Raw genomic sequence first — 13,519 nt, 5'->3', positions numbered from 1 at the left:
TGAAAAACCCGAATTTACCAAAATTAGAATTTGACTTGGTCTTTCATTAACTCTCAATTCAAAAGTTGTTGTTTTTTCTTTTTCTTTTTGATTGTTGTTACAACAAGAAGAAAATAGTGAAAGAAATTGATCGTCCACCTTTTGTCATCAATATTTGACGATAATACATTCAGGTTAACATCTTGTGACATTTCTACCATTTTCAGCTCAAGCTCATATAATTTAAATCCATCACTTGGATCCTAAAACTGATTGTGATTATCAATTGGAAAAAACAAACATTACCAACTTGTATATGCTTAAAAGAATTCATAACAATCATTAGATCAATAAATTTTCTTAAAAAATGATGTGTGTTTTACTCTGTTCTGTCCCAAAAGCATCAATTTTCGATTACACTGTTAGATTCAGAGCTTACTATTCCTCCACAGTGTGATGTTAAAACACAAATCCATAAATCACTTTCAAGCAAAATCCACTTGAAATCAAGATTCTGTATTACACCTTTTCCACTGTTTCAAACAACAATGTAAAGAATACTATCGTTTTTTAACTTGGCCAAAAAGGTTGGACTGTGAGAAATAGATGGGGAAAAACAAATCAAAGGCTGAATCCAACAGTTTTTTTCCGGCTTTATATGATCTTCAAAGATGAATATTTGAAGCAAAAATAAGTCTTTTGAGAGTGCAAAGAGACTTATTACCTTCAAGGAGCTCTGTCAAAAGGCTTAGTGTCATTGTAACAAGTATCCCACACTGCTTCCATTGCGTCTTTAGCAGCTACTTCCGAGCAATACGGGTTTCCACGAAGGGATTTCAACACTCTTCTTTTAATACATTCCTTTTGAAAAAACCGTGAATTGGGTTAACACTAACAATGATTCAACAAGTGTTTATAAGAACTAACTAATGCAACATACAGTGACTTACTTGTTCATGCCCTCTTAATTTAATGAAACCTCGCAAAAGTTCTCTCTTGAAATGGCAATCACCGCTTAGATGACCTGCACGTATCTGTGTTCAAGGAATACACACACACAAAAACCTATCAAGAAATATGAAAACAGTTTAGCGCTACATAGTAAAGCTTTAATCTAACATTGAAATCACCTCGCTGCAAGCATGATGAGCACAATTAGTCCAATCCAAGTTCTTGGCTCGGCACTCGTCATAAGCATGGATCAACTCATGTATAACTACTTGGTTCACTTCATCTTGAATGGTCAGATAGTTGCTGCAGACAGTGATCTTGAAGCAAAAAAAAAGAATATAGCAAGATTCAGCATCAAAAGGAAGAAGAAAAATTAGAAAACTGTGTGTGACTGTGTGTGTGTTACCCCTCTTCCTTTAGTGTAACCTCCAGCTACAGGTCCAGTACAAACAACAGCCTTAACGAAATTATCACCAACTCTACACCCAGATTTCTCCATTTGCTCCATCAGAAACTTCACAATTGGGTCTATATATTCAAAACAACATTCAAAAAATCAGACCAAATCAAAGCAATTGATATTTGAGAAACCCCACGAGTCGTCAACTGCTTTGATTTTCTAAAACCTTAAACCCTAGATTGCTCTAATTCTCATGAATTTCTCAGATTTAAAGAGCGAGCTAGATCAAAGAACCAATGGGATTAAGAATCGGAAAAAAACAAAGATTTGAAAAACGGAGATGCTTAGTTAGTCTGTGTGTATATATTTACTTCGGAAGCTTCTCTGAATCATGTCTTGGCATTCATCGATAGATTTTCCGCGTCTTGCTCCTGGGTTAAATTCGGATCCTGAATTCGGAGCTGCTGCATCTGCCATTCAATCTCCCGGTTCGCTTTGAATCTTTGGTTTTGACGGCGGTCGATCTTTTAGAAGCCGGAGATAATCCTCTAATGGTCGGCGAGTGAGAGAGATGACGGAGAGAAACATTAGGGGAAGGGTAAATCCGTAATTTACTTTATTACCCCTTCTTTTTCCTTTTAACGTTGGTAATTTTTTTCTTGTAATTAGTGGAACTTATCTAATCAATTTTTTTTGTATAACAACAAAATACACTTTAGTTATCTAGAAATATTTACACTTTTTAATTTTAAATATTAATGTACTGGATAAACTTGATTTACATTATTTTTTTTCTTGCTTACTTACTAACATGTGTCAAACTGAATCTCATCTAATTTTTTTACAAAATTTCCAAGACTTTAGAGGTTTTTAATACTATTCCAGATGGCTCAAAAACTTATACTCCATTTTAACACAACATATATGAGAGTTTTTATTGTAAGATAAACAATGATGTGACCAACTATTGATAACATGCAGATTGTACAAATCCAATTTCTAGGATATAATCCAATGTAATTATTCATCATTAATTAGACTATATATGTGATTTCTATAGTTTCCAAACACTATAAATATAATTCTAAAAAACACAAAGGAGAAGAAAGTATAAACAAAAACATATACAGTTCAAGAAAATGTCTGCAAAACGGGTCTTCGACAAGTTCGACAAGAACAAAGACGGTAAACTCTCGTTAGAGGAGTTTCGTGAAGCGGCTCTTGCTTTCTCTCCCAAATTATCTCAGGAGGACATCGTAAAGTTATTCAACGAGATCGACGCGGATGGTAACGGCGAGCTAAACGCCGACGAGTTTACTTCTTGCATCGAGAAGATGTTGAAGGAAGTGTTTGATCTTTGTGATGTCGACGGTGATGGGAAGATACCGGTCAGTGATTCCTATGTGACCATGACTAGCATCGGAAAGACATGCACCGAGGAGAGTTGTGCCGAAAAGGTTAAAGCGGTGGATGCAGATGGTGATGGCTATTTAAACTTTGACGAGTTTATGGCTTTGGTAATTGGTGACATATGAGAGAGTCAACCTAAATTGCTTGTTCAGTAATAAGAGTATACATATGTTCTTTCCGCTAATTATATTATATCATTTACAAATAACAACATGCCAAATGTGTTGGCCGTTGGGTCATTAGCCATATATACTGGTATTATAAATATTAATAAAATCCTAAATTAACAGTAATATTAATTTGTCGTCTTTCTTATAAAGATAAGCAAACAACTAGTGGATATTGATCAAAGCTTGATCTCAATTGTATGAAAAAAAACAAAATATATAATATGTGACTATATTTTGTTAGTTCAAATGTCGTATTATTATGTGTATAGAGTTAAATTTCGGGTTAAACAATAAACATAGATGACTACTTTTCAAGAATCAGTTTAATTTCCAAAGCATGTAACATCCACTTTCAGTGTTTTCACATACAAAATAAAACAAATCAAACGTGAATGTGATATATAACTTCAAAATCCTAATACAAGGACACAGTGTTTCGTTTTTTTTTTCACATAAAGTATCAGAAAAAAAAAAAAGTAAGATTCAACAAAAGAGTGCATATATAATAATACGAATAGGGGATAACACTGTGTCCATATCCAGAGAATAGAGATTTGTGGAGCAATATATATAGTACATCGGTCTCTTCACTCATTGTTAATTGGTTTTGAGTTGTATCCCATGTTTACTAATATGGTATCAGAGCCCATGGTAAATTTCTCTCGATTGTAGGTTTATCCGTGGATGTCCAGTCTCACAAACTTCACGCTTTAGATGTCCAGCCCTGAGCATGAGGGAGGTGTATTAAGATATCCCACATCGAAAGAATAAAGATTTGTGGGGCAATATATATAGTACATGGGTCTTTCTACTCATTGCCAATTAGTTTTGAGTTGGATCTCATGTTTACTAATAAGATATCTTCGAGAGGTTTGGCAAGAACAAAGACGGTCAGATCATCTCATGGGAAGAGTTTCGTGATGCGATTCATGCTCTCTCTCCAGCTATTCCTTCTGACAAACTCGTTGAGATGTTCGTCCAGCTTGACACGAACGGATTGTTCGAGCTATCGATATGGATGGTGATGGTTCTATTAGCTTTGAGGAGTTTATGACCATGATGATGCGTTCTAAGAAATACTATGTAGACTATTCCTCTTAAGGTCCCAAGCCTAGAAATTGGTCATTGTAGATAGTTGACGTATGCATGTTGAATTCAAGCTTTTTGGTCGATCTAATTTACCATATACTACTAGATTAGATAAGAGTCTAAATTTAACCGACCTAAAACAATTATTTTGATTTCGAACTAGATGAGCGTTTTGATCGAAGGAGGGGTCAAAACAAAATACAAATTTATGACATGGATAATCTTTATTTGAACATTTTTACTGGATGTAAAATCCTTCAGTTATTTTCTTCTGTAAACTGTAGTGTCAGTTCTCTTAGTATGAATTAATGAAGAATTTGAGTATATAGAAGACATACAACAACGTTGGAGCAATGAGAGACATAAGAGCTTTTCAGAGAATTTACCAAAAAGGCTTTTACTTCAAGGCTTTCAATATATTTCTCCGCCAAAGAGCACTCTCTGGGTCGAACCTCAGCTCCCAAGTAGGCCAGTAATGGAGATCTTGTTTCAGAGTCAAGACTCGTGGCTTGCCGTTAAGATGAACAGTCCTAATACGCACAAACTGCCCGTGTTCTAGCTCCTATTGCAACCAAATCGACAAGCAACTATCTTAGAACAAAATTTAGATCAGAGTAAAAGAATATATGTAATGGCTGCATATAACACTTCTTCAAGTCCAAAGTAATGCAAAGTGTAACTTCTGTAAGGAACGAGACAAACCTTTGTAGCAGCTGCGAATGCGTTTAGGTCAGGAGTCTTCTTCCCATTAACTTCCACGATCCATTGAAGTGCGTAGAGGCCATATCGGTGTGCGGGACTTCCGTGACACCATCTGAGAACAAATTTTGTCAAAGAGAATACCAAAGAAACTGATGAATTCTAGTCGGTGAGACAAATATACTGGTAAGAACCCGGTTTTATGTTAAACCAAATTAAAATTTCATATATAGCTCACACAACTAGTACCTTGTGACATAGACACCATGACCTTCCTCAGGAAGAAATCCAAGAGCACGAACCGCAGGATGGGGATCCTGAACAACGCATCCGCACCAGTTTATCACTCTTGTAGTTCCGTTCCCATCTCTTTTATCAGTTCCAACTACGAGCTCCATTTCTTGGCCCTAACAAACCAACAAGAGACTAAATAAACACGTAGACCTTTTTTCTTAACCTACATTATTTGTGTTAAGAAACTCAAGAAAAGGATACAAACTACTATTGTAAGAGGTGTTTTGATCAATCGACAGAAAGACTAAGGTGATAACAGAGAAAAAAATAAATAATAATATGTCTCAAGAAACAGGAGTTAATGGTGTCACCTGTCGAAGGATTGTTAGACTGAGATTTTCATCGCTGTGGCTACCCTTATCCAATGTTTGGCAAGCAGCTTCGATGTCACTGAAGCATGTAACTGGCATCTTATTGACTGCCAGAACCATGTCGCCTTGTTCTAGAAGGTTTTCAGCTTTTGATCCTGCCAGGCAACCTTTAACTCGCAGAACTTGACGTCTAACAGGATCTTTCTTGACTAGGATCTGTGAGAATCATCAATATAGTAAATCGTTTTGAGAATGTATAATTATAGTTGACTAAGACACTAAGCACAAAGACATGTGATAAAGAATCTACTCAGAAATATAGCGCACAATATAAACAAATGGCTTACTTGGATCCATTCATCACTCAAACCAAAACTCCGAGCTTTTGAGAGCAAAGTAGGATACAGTTCAACTTCCAAAATCCGAACAAGTGGCATCGGTCTACTGACACCATTTATGAGAAGAGCGGGTCCATTTCCACCGGTTATGATTTTTTCAAGGACTTGGCTGATTGCATATATCGGGATACCTCTGACAAACTGATGGTCTTCTGACGAAGTGGAACTATATTTAACCTGTAATCAATTCACAAGAACGTAGCATGTCAGGAAACAATAACATAAAAAATAGGTAAACTGCAAAGTGGGAAGATGAACCTGAGTCGAAAAGCTTCCCCAAATGGCCCGAATCCTTCCCTGCTCATCAGTCAGTGCCCCTGAAAATGAGCTACCAAAGTCTGCAAGAAACAAGTAAAAAACAAAGTGAGATTTGAACATGTCTAAGTAACTAAATTTAATGTCAAAGGCTCTGAATTCCTTACCTGTATCAAGCTCGATTACTTCCATATTAGTAGCTCTGTAGCGGGGAGAATCAGCAGACCCAATGTTTAAGGCTGCACATGGATTGGTTACAATAGATTTTCTTGATGTGGCTTGAAGATTCCTACTCAATCCGACAAGATAGACTGAATCTCCACGTTCCAGTGCAGGTTCTGTTCAGGTAATAGCAACAACATATACATAAATCTTATTAGACAGCTTTTCACAAAAGCATAGTCTATTAGATGGTGATTTCAAACAAGCAATGATGGAACTTTCAAATGGTTAACAACATACCAGGTAGTAGCTCAGCTGCACGAATGACTGAAGCACTGGCAGGACCCATTGCTGACGGATTATAGGCAATAAGAGCATAGTTGTGAACAGGATGAAGAAATACCACCTGCAGTTAAGTTAAGAAAGATCAGTTCTAAAGCTTCCTTCCATGAACTATATAACTCACAGAAAATCTAACCTCTCCAGGAATCTCGACTGGAAAAGCAGCAAACGACAACATAACATCAGATGCAGAAATCGCAACAGTGTTTTTGTCCACCACAGCAAGTCCCATGCTAGAAGAATGATATATAATGATGCCAGTCCCAAAAAAATGTTGTGAGTGTACACCATCAAGACTGCACGATGGTGGCACATGAACCTGTATAAGGGAAATTAGTTTCAACAGATGCAAGTTGCCTTTAATCATAAGAACTACTGTGTACTTTTGACCAAAAAAGGGAAAAAAAGAGCTATAATTACAATCGCATATACACCAGAAAAATATTTAACCAAGTGTTATCACACGTTGTCAATGAAGAAAACCAAATGGCCATTAAGAATCAAGAAAGAAACAGTGAGAAATAGCACACCACATAAATGTATAAAATTTCAACTGCTGGTGAAACAAATAACTTTTGAGAGAAGTTTTAGTCTTTACCTCAAACATGACAAGAGCAGGCTCAATCGCACGCTCAGCCAACGAAGCATTAGCAGACAGTGCTGTTGCACCTTTGAAATCTCTTAAAACTGTATTATCTGTTGCCATTGCATCATCAGATTTAAATTCACTGCCATACAAGGAACCGTTTGCAGCACTTCCATCTACAGAATCATCGTCAACTCTTTGTTTCTTTGCTTCTGAGCCAAAATCATTCTGAGAACCATCCCCACTAGAGGCTGCCATAATAGCTGCAATATCAGTAACACCACGAACATTCACTTCATTCATGGCTTCTGTATCGTGATGGCAGATAGATATATCTTGGGTTAGAGGCAAGCCATTATTACCAATAGATGGTGAAACAGAAGCAGGTTCAATTGCAGGTTTCACATCCCACAAACCGGAACTGTCATTCCGTGTATACAACTGAGGAGGAGCGTACCATTCATGACGATCAATTGTGACTAACACAGACTGCAGGAAATGGAACCCGACAATAAGTATTTCTCATTTGAGTATTATCACAGAGTTCAAAATGAAACATGGACCGCAAGCATGTCAACGACAGAAACGTTGCTAACGCAAAAAGATACACTGTGAAAAAATCATAGTTTTAAAGATAATATTTTTTCCATAGACAGTGATCACAGAGATCTTGCAGCACTGCAGTAGCAAAAAAAGTCATATACTAGGAGCACCGAGAAGAGACGTAATCTTATCACAGAATCAACATATTGTTTGCAAGAATGAATATACTGATATGGAGTAGCCTAACAAGATATCATAATAGATGCTAGAATCAAGTTTGACACGTATTGTTTATAGTGGGTTAGAAAGTCTAGCAAAACGATTTTCAAACTAGGTATATCACCTTCTTGCGATGACGATCAGTGTGAGACATGTATTCCAAGGGAACACGAGCACCCTTGGAGAGCTTTGAAAGAACAGATACTAAATCCCCAAGACCGGAAATGTCCTCATTAGCAACCTTCTTTATGATAGCATGTCGAGGGACCCCAGCTCTAAATAGCATGTATCTGAATAAATAAAAAAAGCTCTTCCAAGTAAATCCAAAAATACAGAGACACGCAGTCATTTACATTCACAATAAGCTCACATGTAAATAATATTGACACATCAGTCAAGAAAGTTACGAGCCTGTTAAGTCAAGAAATGTGAAACTTTTTATGGCGGAAGTAGAGCGGCTTACCCAGGGTCCGCAACATAAGCCAGGCCACAAGGAAAACGAAAATTGCGAGCCTGTTAAATCACAGATATTTTAAGATCAGCTAATGATTATAAGAAAGTGTCAGTGAAAGTCGATGCAAAGCATTTGTTATCAATAAAATATCTAATCTAGCACATTGATACATTTCTCCAACAAATAGTATATTTCAGAGTTCCAAGATCATACAGTTAGGGTTACTATATTCACAACGAGCATGCCAACCAACTAACATTACAGCTAAATATCTTACTTTAGAAAAAACATGTATGCTTTTAATTAACAATTGGCAAGATCGGTACGATAATTCAGTGACGGATAAACCCTAACCCAACACATTATACCCCGACCGTAAACCCTAAGCCATAAATAAACACAACAGTTCCCACCAGTAGCCTGTATGACACAAGAATATCATGCATGCAAGTACAGAGATTTCCAGAAAATATATTTCCAAGTCATAGTTAAGTTACCTGCTGATAAGACAACGGATGAATAACAGCACCGCTTACTTCAAGGAAGTGGTCTGGAGTGATTGAGTGTAAATCCTGAACCTATGGCAGGAAATACATAAACACAAAAGGCTCTTGCTTTTAATCAAAGATGTGAAGTATGAATCACATTTAAGCAGATTTTGAAATCGTAAATAAAAATTCTATGTAAGGTATTGATAAATTCTTTGATTTATCAGGGAAAAACGAAAAGAACAACAAAAAAGAATTTAATGACCAAAGAAAAGAAGAGAGACGGCTACATATATTTTACTTCTCGTCTTTGCATAGTCTTTTACTTTTCAAGTCAGTATGTGACTGGTCAGAAACCAAAAACTAGGCACATAAAACTTAAGTTAGAAATAGAAGAATGGAACTCACTGTTACACTAACAGATAGTGGCTGTCCACCCCTTTCAATCTCCAATTCAAGTATCTGGCCAACACCGTCATCAAGCAGATTCTCCAAGCTCAAAAATTGCGTGAGCACCTGTCATAACAAATAAACAATCAAAAAGCAGATTTTAGGGAAACGAGGAAAAAGGAACTAGACAATGTACGTACACTGATTAATAGGTTCTATGGCCAGGTAATAACAAATCTCTAAACAATACGTTCTTTACTAATGTTGCTGCAAAAGATATCACAATTCTAGATTGCTTGGGGAAAACAGAAAAAACAATTCTCACTAAGAAGATTGAATAAAGACAACTTACTATCCCATTCACACGAACAAGAACATCTCCCGGCTCCAAATGTTTATCAGCAGGGCCACTTGGCACCTACCACATTTCAAGATATAGGATAAAACGTTTCAAATTTAGCCGTCGCTTAAACAATATCTATATTCTTTAAAATATTTATTGTAATGTAAATAACGAAGCAATGCACTCACCACAGAATCGACAACAAGCATTCCCGTTTCCCCAGTTGGAGATGCATGTCGAACCACCTGAACGGCAAAGATATAGCATGTTTTAAGGTCTAAATGTGCGACACGAGGAAAGCTGATGCCCTACATGATGGTAAGACGGAAAAGTATGTACCTGTTCAGTTTCGGTCCTGAGACCAAGACGCCGTATCTCATCGAATCCTTTATGAACAAATGTCATCTAAATACACAAGAAAACAGAAAAAAACTTACATAAGCAACCCCCAGTAATAGATTGAACTTCCTCTGAATCTCTGCAAATCTAACAATCGTTGGAAAGTGAAGAGAAATAAAACCAATGAACTACTTCAGATCCCAAGGATAACCTTTCTATCACCAACCACAGTAGTCCAGATAAAAGAAAATTTTCACGAAATTCAAGGCATACATTTTCCCTCTAGGATTTGAACACAACATTCACATCACATACATTTAATTGGCATACCATGTAACAGTATGAGTAATTTTTCAGACAAAATACAGAACCCAGCTATTTAACGAAAATAAAGATGTCAAAGTTGATATTCGTGGAAATTTTCTTAACGATACTATGAAGAGTCTCAAAATCAGAAAGGGGAAAAACAAACCTGAAGCGTACCACGAGGAATATGAACTGCTTTTGGCTTATCCGTGCACGAGTCAATGCTTTTTTGGAGAAAACCTAACGCATTAACAACCTTCCAAACAAGAAAACCATACTTGATCACTAAACTTCAAATTAGTATAGGGTTTACGAAATGATTTGTAAGGAACACTAAAAATGAGATCGAGAACCATGTCTGATTTTATCAGCGTTTCCTACTTGATAGTCAGGGACCCATATATGAAAAGAAAAGATGTCAAGTATAAATGTAGTTTATTTGTCACTAAACACATTGAACAACCCTCTGATGGAGGCTCTACACACTTTTACCAATTTTTAGCTTAAGCAGAAGCTACACAATAATTTAATGTTCTGAATCTATAGGGTTTGTTTCAATGACTAAATAAGTTACACTATTTACTTTTAACTTAAAGAATCAATACGAGTAAACGAAAAAGAGAGACTGCTTACCCGTTGGAGTGGTAGGAAGAAGGCTGATGCACTTGATGACTTGCTGCCAGCATTCAAAGCTACCGCCCTGCCTTGCCAATCGATGACAGGAGAACCACTTGAACCACCTTTAGTACCTGATGCTGCCTATAAACACAGAAACAAATATTAGCAAACAGTAGCGTATGTGTAAGGTTTACACTTTAAATAACAGTAGCATAACATACTTGAATATTGCACAATAAGCTAAGAACAGGAAGTTTTTACCCTAGTTGGTGGACTCGAGATATTTAAAAACAATTACCATTGAGAGACACATTTCGTTGTGGAAACAGGAATAAACCCATAAGCATGACACGACTAAAAAGAAAAACAAGATTTTGACTTGGGGAAGACAGCATGCAATTTAGTTCAAATAAGTTAGTGAGTAAAATTTTAAGTAATAAATATCAAAGAAGACATAAACACTTACTTGCATATAAAACGTATTGAAGTCGTTATAACCATCTCTGCAGCAAAAAAAAAAAAAAATGATTTTACAAAGCCAAGTAGCCAGCCATAAAAAAACTATAAAAGGTACCAATGATATATTATGAATTCAAGAAAATTTCATGCAAGTCTCAAGAAACACTAAAACAACTTTTTATGTTGAGAAATAAGCAGAACTATATAATATGATCAGTGAAGCAGAAATACTTTTTGTAATGTGGAGCATCCCTATCCAACCGCGCAAGAGTACCAGCCAGTATGGAAACCTGCAAATCCACACTCCAGTTAGCAGAAGCGAAAGTTATCCATAAATGCACCTTAATGCACCAACCATACATCAAAATGTATTCTTCTTGTTTCTGCAAGCTATGACAATTAACTTATTCTTCTTGTTTTTGCAAGCTATGACAGTTAACTTATTCTTCTTGTTTTTGCAAGCTATGACAGTTAACTTAGCTAACTTGACAAATAGATAGACAGTTCAGACCTCATACAAAATTTAAATTGAGACACAGCTGACTTGAGTAAGTAGACTGCTTTTATAACATCAAACTGAAAAATACAGTTTAAGATATAAAGGAATCTGACATATTATATATGTTACCTTTTCTCCGCTATCATTTCCAACAACCCTAATTTCAAGTCCAACGGAAGCTGCCTCTGGGGCAAGAGGAATTTCTTCATAAGACAGAAACTGTACTGCACTGGGATCATAAGAAAAGAAGCCAAAATCATGGACCTGAAAAGAATATCAAAGAATGTAAGCCTGATGACGAGGGAAAGGACAAGAAGGGAGAAAAGTAAAATTATTAAGATGAGACATAAATTCTAGCTCCTTCAGATGCATGCTCATTTCAACAAAACACGAACCGCATATGGAACCGTAATAACACAAAAGCAAAACGACGGGCTCTGCCCAAACAAAAACACTCTGGAGTGGGATTAGGATGAAAGACTTACCGGGTCTCTATAAACAGGATAGATTGGGATTTCTTCGCGGTTCACAAACATTGCCTCAGCAACTACTGGGCCTACATTAGAAGAAAGAATATACAAATGAATCACTTGTAACACCTAAAGAGATTCTCTGTCTACTCAAAACCCAGACGCGACCTAGATATTAAAATCAGAACATTGTCTTTTCTAAGCCCAGCTACGCCGTTCTAGATAAAGTTCCGATCTTTATTCTCGACCACCAAAATTAAACAAGTAATAGCACAATTCTAAAGCAAATACAATAACTTCTAAAGCTCCACTAGAGAAAAGTTCTGATTTTTATCGAAGCAGCTGCCTAAACCCCCAACCTGGCTTAACGACATGGCGATTGGTGAGGATGATCCCACGTCGCTTGTCAACGATAAACCCAGTAGCATAGCTAGCACCGGCGGACTCGGTATCGAAGGCACGACAAGCCGTTGTGCGGAGTACGACGACGGCTGGAACAACCTTGCCGAGAGAACGACGCCAGTCTTCGGCGGTGGCAACGGATTCGGTTAAAGGAGGATCGATCTCAACGCACAAGTCCTCCTTCATGCCAGACTCAGTAGCCATGGATGCCTGTGATCCCAATCTCTCCAACGGATCTCCCATTAAGCTTCGGGGGAGAAAATCCGCGGGGGAAAATGGGGTTTAGGGTTTTGGATCGGACCTCTCTCTACTCTCTTTGGAGCGAATTGGGGGAAGAAGAGATATATATATATATATATGAGAAATCTGATAGAGTGCTTCCAATTAGTTTGTTAAGTATTTTATTAGTACAATGACTTCAATTAAATTAAATATGCTGTTAATTTATAAACTATGTCATAAAATAGGGATTAAATTATATTATATTGTTTTTTGTTTTTGGCAGTTTTGTTTTGTAGCGTAGAATTTGATTATTGCGGAAGAACAAAAAAAAAAACATTATCAGAAAGCTGAACTTTAATCATCAATTTACCGTCATCATGATGGATTAAGTCTATAATAATGCTTCTAAGTTGTTTAAGAAAATAATAATAATTCTATAGTTAGATTATATGATGATATGTTAAATTGATAGTGGAGTACTTGCATGTCTAATGTCAATTATCCAAAAGTCACCAAACTCTCTTTTTGGAATTTGGCTTTTTTAAAAACATCCAAGACGAAAGTCTTTAAAATATAGAAAAACCGGTCGTCTAACAAAATAATCTTTTTAATATTTATACTTTATAAGAAAAGTTTGCATGATTGTTTCAGTTAATGGGTTTATGTAACGTGTTTTTTTTTTCTTTTTCTTTGTGTGTTGGTCGTGATTGTTTTACTTTTA

The 13,519-nt window shown here is 36.5% G+C and overlaps 2 protein-coding genes and 1 pseudogene across 5 annotated transcripts; 1 reads left to right on the top strand and 2 right to left on the bottom strand.

Annotated features, from left to right (window-relative positions):
• Positions 1-433: 433 nt before the first annotated feature.
• On the bottom strand, positions 434-2,015 carry LOC104763966 (mitochondrial inner membrane protease ATP23-like). The gene is made up of 5 exons (XM_010487381.3): positions 1,702-2,015; positions 1,337-1,458; positions 1,110-1,247; positions 930-1,013; positions 434-840 (listed from the first exon to the last, which is right to left on the bottom strand). The coding sequence occupies exons 1-5, from the start codon at positions 1,805-1,807 to the stop codon at positions 706-708; spliced, it is 585 nt and encodes a 194-aa protein (XP_010485683.1). The 5' UTR covers positions 1,808-2,015; the 3' UTR covers positions 434-705.
• A 414-nt stretch (positions 2,016-2,429) lies between these two features.
• LOC104763965 (putative calcium-binding protein CML34 pseudogene) lies at positions 2,430-3,033 on the top strand (annotated as a pseudogene). The gene has a single exon (XR_015590499.1). The product of XR_015590499.1 is annotated as a putative calcium-binding protein CML34 pseudogene (transcript).
• Positions 3,034-4,204: 1,171 nt separating this feature from the next.
• Positions 4,205-13,011, bottom strand: LOC104763964 (protease Do-like 7). 3 transcript variants are annotated; one of them, XM_010487378.2, is made up of 25 exons: positions 12,534-13,011; positions 12,190-12,260; positions 11,834-11,968; positions 11,437-11,495; positions 11,213-11,249; positions 10,762-10,887; positions 10,295-10,384; positions 9,823-9,888; positions 9,672-9,728; positions 9,493-9,558; positions 9,159-9,266; positions 8,760-8,840; positions 8,272-8,321; positions 7,933-8,098; positions 7,409-7,535; positions 7,059-7,309; positions 6,597-6,779; positions 6,419-6,524; positions 6,124-6,294; positions 5,960-6,039; positions 5,651-5,878; positions 5,304-5,519; positions 4,948-5,105; positions 4,702-4,813; positions 4,205-4,561 (listed from the first exon to the last, which is right to left on the bottom strand). In XM_010487378.2, exons 1-25 carry the CDS (start codon positions 12,817-12,819, stop codon positions 4,397-4,399), a joined length of 3,195 nt encoding a protein of 1,064 aa, XP_010485680.2. In that variant the 5' UTR covers positions 12,820-13,011; the 3' UTR covers positions 4,205-4,396. The 3 variants fall into 3 exon arrangements, with proteins under 3 accessions (XP_010485680.2, XP_010485681.2, XP_010485679.2); XM_010487379.2 differs by having other exon boundaries at positions 7,059-7,297; positions 12,534-12,985; XM_010487377.2 differs by having other exon boundaries at positions 7,059-7,535; positions 12,534-12,987.
• Positions 13,012-13,519: the final 508 nt, after the last annotated feature.

Source organism: Camelina sativa, chromosome 19 (assembly GCF_030686135.1).
Source record: "Camelina sativa cultivar CO46 ecotype springtype chromosome 19, ASM3068613v1".
NCBI classification, from domain to species: domain Eukaryota; kingdom Viridiplantae; phylum Streptophyta; class Magnoliopsida; order Brassicales; family Brassicaceae; genus Camelina; species Camelina sativa.
The sequence above is the reverse complement of the archived record's forward strand: the minus strand, read 5'-3'. Positions and strand labels throughout refer to the sequence as shown.